The sequence below is a fragment of the Dasypus novemcinctus genome, unplaced genomic scaffold (genome assembly GCF_030445035.2).
Source record: "Dasypus novemcinctus isolate mDasNov1 unplaced genomic scaffold, mDasNov1.1.hap2 scaffold_638, whole genome shotgun sequence".
In the NCBI taxonomy this organism is placed as follows: Eukaryota; Metazoa; Chordata; class Mammalia; order Cingulata; family Dasypodidae; genus Dasypus; species Dasypus novemcinctus.
In genome coordinates, this window is record NW_026688601.1 from 23,462 (window position 1) to 29,461 (window position 6,000).

The window sequence follows — 6,000 nt, forward strand, 5'->3', positions numbered from 1 at the left end:
CCATCCATCCATCCTCCCATTCTCCCATCCATCCACTCATCATCCATCCATCCATTCTCTCATTCTCCTACCAATCCACCCATCCTCCCACCCATCCATCCACCCTCCCATTCTCCTGTCCATCCATCATCCATCCAATTCATTCTCCCACCAATTCACCCATCCTCTCACCCATTCATCCACCCATTTATCATCCACCCATCCATCCATCCATCCACACATCATCCATCCATCCATCCATCCATCCACCCAACCATTTCATCTGCCATCCATACATCCACCCTCCCATCCACCCAACTGTCCTCCCACCCATCCTTTCATTCATCTGTCCATCCTCCCTCACATCTATCTAATCAAGGGTATTTTGAGCACCTTCCATCTGTCAGGAGCCGTGCTAGGGGCTTGGTCCCTTTGGGAATACTTGGAAAACGTTAAAGACAGACAAAAAGCAGAAGCAAGTAAATAGAGAATTATGAAGTGAGAGGAAAGCTGTGACAGAGATGAATAGGAAGTCGAGGCAGACGGTGCCAGGAGTGTGCCCTGGAGAAGGCGGCACGCGGACTGAGCAAGGCTTGGAGGGGCAGTGGGCAAGGTTCCAGGCAGGGGGAGCAGCATGTGTGAAGGACCAAGGTGGGAAATGTCCCGAGACCCCAGGAGCCAAGCAGAGGCTGGGGCGGTGGAGGGAGGCGGGAGGGGCAGGGCGTCGGAGCGGCGGGCGCTGGCAGCTCCGGGCCACCCCTGCAGGCCCCCGAGCAGGGGACCCTCCTAGGTGGTGTGCTGAGAAGCCCCCGGCCCGTGCGTGGAGGAGGCCTGGGTCACCCGGTGAAGCCGGCACAGGAAACTCTACTTAATTCTACTTCCTGAACCCCAGTGGAACGACGGGGAAAGGAGGTCCTGCTGGTTTTGGAAACTTAACAGAGAGAAGGGAGAGCAGAACTTCGGAAGCTGGACAAGTGGGAATGACGTTTTGGCGGTGGGGAAGCCGAGGGGCTCCCAGGGCGCCGGAGCTGGACGCCAGCACCTGGGGAGCGGGCGGGGGGATGGCCCAGGTGACGTGAGTCGGTCAGACCCCGGGCCCCCACTGCTGCCGCCGGCTCCGTCCCCCCTGCCTGGACAAGGGCAGGGAGGGGCTGCGTCACCAGGGGAGGGTGGAAGGGGCTCTGGCCGGGGGTGCGGGCTCAGCTTGAAGCCGGGGCGCTGGGCAAGGTCATGGCCCAGGGTCCAGCCCCCCTGCTCAGCCCACAGGGCGCATCTGATGGGAACAGACGGGCAGAGCCCTGGTGGGAAGCCAGGCCAGCGGAGAGCTCACGGCGCCACTCCCGAGGTGGCCGGCAGGACGGCCGTCCCTCGGCCCGAGCACGGAGCTCCGCCAGCGTCCGGGCAAGTGCTCAGAACACAACCGATGACACGGGAGGAAATGCACTCATTTGACACCAGGGACATCCGTGAACTCAGCAGTGGAAGAAAACATCAAAGAGGAAAGCTGTCACGGCCATCCCAGAGCGGCAGGAAGAGAGTGCGCATCTGTGGCAAAGACGGCGACGTTCAGAGATGCCCGGAAATTAGAGAGCAGTCACAGCGGTGACAGCGCACCCAGGAGTGGAAGAGGAAGCCACGGAAGCCCCCTTAGGGGCAGAGAAGGAAAAGAGGAGGGATGGTTTTAAGCTGTGCAGACCCCGGAAAAGCGTGTTCTTAACGTGAACCCCGTCCTGCAGGTGTGGGCCCACTGTGCGCAGGACCTCCCGGGGGGCAGATTGTTAAGGTGTGACCCGCCTCGCCCAGGGTGGTCTTAACCTGCTTTCTCGAGTCCTTTATAGGACAACGAAATTCAGACAAAGAGGAAGCCACAGAAGCCAGAAGCTGAAAGCAGCAGAATGTGAAAGAGAAGAGGGAGGCCAGCAGGTGCGCCATGCCCCGCCACGAGGGAGGCCGGCAGGTGCGCCATGCCCCGCCACGAGGGAGGCCGGCAGGTGCGCCATGCCCCGCCACGAGGGAGGCCGGCAGGTGCGCCATGCCCCGCCACGAGGGAGGCCGGCAGGTGCGCCATGCCCCGCCACGAGGGAGGCCGGCAGGTGCGCCATGCCCCGCCACGAGGGAGGCCGGCAGGTGCGCCACGTGCCCCGCCACGAGGGAGGCCGGCAGGTGCGCCACGTGCCCCGCCACGAGGGAGGCCGGCAGGTGCGCCATGCCCCGCCACGAGGGAGGCCGGCAGGTGCGCCACGTGCCCCGCCACGAGGGAGGCCGGCAGGTGCGCCATGCCCCGCCACGAGGGAGGCCGGCAGGTGCGCCATGCCCCGCCACGAGGGAGGCCGGCAGGTGCGCCATGCCCCGCCACGAGGGAGGCCGGCAGGTGCGCCATGCCCCGCCACGAGGGAGGCCGGCAGGTGCGCCACGTGCCCCGCCACGAGGGAGGCCGGCAGGTGCGCCACGTGCCCCGCCACGAGGGAGGCCGGCAGGTGCGCCATGCCCCGCCACGAGGGAGGCCGGCAGGTGCGCCACGTGCCCCGCCACGAGGGAGGCCGGCAGGTGCGCCACGTGCCCCGCCACGAGGGAGGCCGGCAGGTGCGCCACGTGCCCCGCCACGAGGGAGGCCGGCAGGTGCGCCACGTGCCCCGCCACGAGGGAGGCCGGCAGGTGCGCCATGCCCCGCCACGAGGGAGGCCGGCAGGTGCGCCACGTGCCCCGCCACGAGGGAGGCCGGCAGGTGCGCCATGCCCCGCCACGAGGGAGGCCGGCAGGTGCGCCACGTGCCCCGCCACGAGGGAGGCCGGCAGGAGCGCCACGTGCCCCGCCACGAGGGAGGCCGGCAGGTGCGCCATGCCCCGCCACGAGGGAGGCCGGCAGGTGCGCCACGTGCCCCGCCACGAGGGAGGCCGGCAGGTGCGCCACGTGCCCCGCCACGAGGGAGGCCGGCAGGTGCGCCACGTGCCCCGCCACGAGGGAGGCCGGCAGGTGCGCCATGCCCCGCCACGAGGGAGGCCGGCAGGTGCGCCACGTGCCCCGCCACGAGGGAGGCCGGCAGGTGCGCCATGCCCCGCCACGAGGGAGGCCGGCAGGTGCGCCACGTGCCCCGCCACGAGGGAAGCCGGCAGGTGCGCCATGCCCCGCCACGAGGGAGGCCGGCAGGTGCGCCACGTGCCCTGCCACGAGGGAGGCCAGCAGGTGCGCCACGTGCCCTGCCACGTGGCAGGAGTCCAGGGCCGCCAGCAGCTGGTCTTTAGGAGGAAGGCACCGCCTTGACACCCTCAGAACTGTGAGCTATGAAGCCCCACTGTAAACGCCGCCCCATCGCTGGTATTCTGCTTTTGGCAGCCTAGCAAACAAGAACAGATTTTGGTACCAGGAAAGTGGGAAATGGCTTTATAAATGGGTAAGGAGAAGATTCTGGAAGAGTTGTGAAGTGCTTAATAGGAAAGGCTTAGATGGCTTTGAAGAGCCATTGGTAAAAAATGTGGGCACTAAAGGTGCTTCCAGCAAGGCCTGCGGAACGACTGTGTCCCTGCCCGCTGGGAGGAAGGTGGCCCGTTTTAAAGTGGCAGAGACTTGGTGAAATGAGTCCTGGTGTTAGGCAGGACCCGAGAGTGACCAGGACTCGAGAGTGACGAACTTGGAGGTTTGGCTTGGTGATTTCCCCTTAAACGTGGAGAGCCCAGCCTGGCTTCTCTCTGCAGCTTACAGTAAAAGGTGATGAAGGGATACGAGGCGAGCTGACCTCCAGGGCACAAGGAAGCCAGAAACAGGTAGCTGGGGAGACCCTGAGTTCTGGAAAGTGAGTCCCCGGAGAAGAGAGCCCCGGGTGAGGATGTAACTGGACGGGGACCCAGCAGCCGTTTCAGGGAGTCAGGCTGGAGGGGCGTGGTGTGGGAGGCACACGTGGGAACCCTGGCGGGTGGCCTGGGCCCATGTGCGTCAGGCAAAGCCAGAACCTTAGCGAGCTCTGTGTGAGCAGAACCCCTGCCAGCCTGGACGCCAGGGGACGGAAAAGGAGAGGGGGAGGGTCACCGCCAGGACAGAGCCCTGGAAGCCAAGGTCTCGACTGAGGGTGTCTTCTGGGGCCCAGAGAGGGACCCCGACACGTGGAAGGGTGAGTGCACCTGGGGGCTGCAGGAGCGTGGGGTTGGGGGGCCGAGTCCGGCGGCCACCAGATGCCTGGAGACGCTGGACCTTCACCCCGGTGTCCGGGGAGAGTGTGGCCACTGCCCAGCCTGTGGCCAGGGCGGGGCCGCGCTGCCTCGGGCCGAGGACCCGCCGTCGTTCCGGAGACGTCGCGCAGCCGGTAACAACTAACAGAGTGTGCCCTGCTGGCTTTGGGGAGTTTGGGACGGTGACCCGTTTCCCTTCCAGCCTCTCCCTGTGGGAGTGGGCAAGTCTCCTCGATGTCTGACCCTCCTTTGGACGCTGGAAGCAGACGACTTGTTTTCTACATGTCCCAGGACAAAGGACAGACCGCTGCTGCGGCTGAATTTGGCGAGACTTGACTGAAATGATCTCAAAGGCTTTGGGGACACTGATGGAATGAATGTATTTTGCATACGGAAAGAACGTGCCATTTTGGGGCTCAGAGAGTGGGGTGCACGGGTTTGAGGCTGTACGGGCCCAGCAGAGCATGTCCCTAGAGTCAGCCTGTTCCTGGCGGGACCCGCTGTGAGCGGGACCTTTGGGTGACAGGAACTTAGGACGGGCCCCCTCATCCGAAACCTCTTACTGGAGTCGCTTATAAGAGAAAGAAGTTCAGAGAGAGAGAGAGCAAGAAACCGAGGGGGGCGGCATGCGGGAATTCCCTATACTCCGGTGTAATTTTTTGTAAATGTAAAGCTAAAACTTCTCTAAAAATAAAGTAAAAAAAAAAAAAGTTAAAGCAACAAACCTGGGAGAGGAGGACACGCCCACAGTCGCCTGCGCCCGGCCCAGCGGCCTCCAAGCCCTCCCTCGGGTGCAGAGCCCACGGCGTGCCCCGGGAACCTCCCCGAGGCTGCGGCAGGATGTGCGCCGTGGGCGCAAAGGAGCGAGCTGGGGCGGGGCCGCGCGGGCCCAGCATGGGCAGGGGGGGCGGGGGGGTCTCCGGAAACCAGGAGTGGGCATCGCCCTGGCCTTGGCCTCGGGGGGCTGGGGTGGGCACGGGGCTGCCGGCCCAGCCCCTTCCCGCAGCCCACGGTCGGGACCCCCACCTCCTGGGGGGCCGCGCCCCAGGCCCTCAGAGAGAGCCTCCCCTGGGTGTGAGAGCAGCGGGGACGAGGGAGCCGCCCGGGCGCGGAGCGCTCGGCTCTCGCTTTCCAGGGGGGGACGCCCGGGACGGGGGCTGTGCCGGGGACGGAGGGAGGGACTGCCCAGGAGCCGGGCACGGGGGCGCCCGGGGGTGACGCCCGCCGGCACCCACCATCCGATGCCCAGGGCGGGGTCGTCGAGCAGGACGCGGACGATGTAGAGCAGGCAGGTGAGCAGCTTCAGGGAGAAGTTGAAGAGCCGGATCCGCAGGCCTGGGGGGCGGGGGGGCAGGCTCCCGTCTGCGTCCTCGCGTGCCAACGCGCCCCCCGTCCCCACCCCTCCCGCGTCCACCCGGGCCCCTGGGTGCTGCCTCCGGCCGCAGGCCACGCGCCCCCCTCCCGAGTGCCCGGCCGCTCACTGGATCGCTGGTTTTTGATGAAGAAGAGCTTGAGCCGCTCCTTGAAGGTGTTCTCGTTGACGTAGAACTCCACCTGCACCCTGGGGGCGGAGGCGGCGTGGGCGAGGGCCAGGGAGGCCCGGGGGGGCGCCCCCCAAGCCGCAGGGGCAGCGGCCCGCAGGGCGGGGCCTCGGGAATGGGCGCCCCTGGGGCCCAGCACGGGCGGGGACGGCCCCGGACCCCTCACCCTGTGCCCGGGCAGCTGCCGCGGGCGCCACACCCGGGCCTGGAGCACCAGGGCTGCCGACGCCCCCACCGCCCTCGGGGTCCTCGTCCCGGGGCGGGCAGCGCTGGGCTGCACCAGGCCACCCTGCCCTCACGCCGCGCCCCGTCACCTC

At 66.5% G+C, this 6,000-nt stretch overlaps 1 protein-coding gene across 1 annotated transcript in view; it reads right to left on the minus strand.

The window, feature by feature from the left end:
• The window catches only part of LOC101419896 (potassium channel subfamily T member 1), a gene marked incomplete at both ends in the record, with an annotated part of 29,159 nt that extends 23,456 nt beyond the window's left edge, over positions 1–5,703 (minus strand). The window contains 2 exons of the mRNA XM_058292950.2: positions 5,378–5,477; positions 5,624–5,703. Of these exons, the coding sequence (XP_058148933.2) occupies positions 5,378–5,477; positions 5,624–5,703 (180 nt within the window). The remainder of the gene's footprint in view (positions 1–5,377; positions 5,478–5,623) is intronic.
• Between the last annotated feature and the right edge of the window lie 297 nt (positions 5,704–6,000).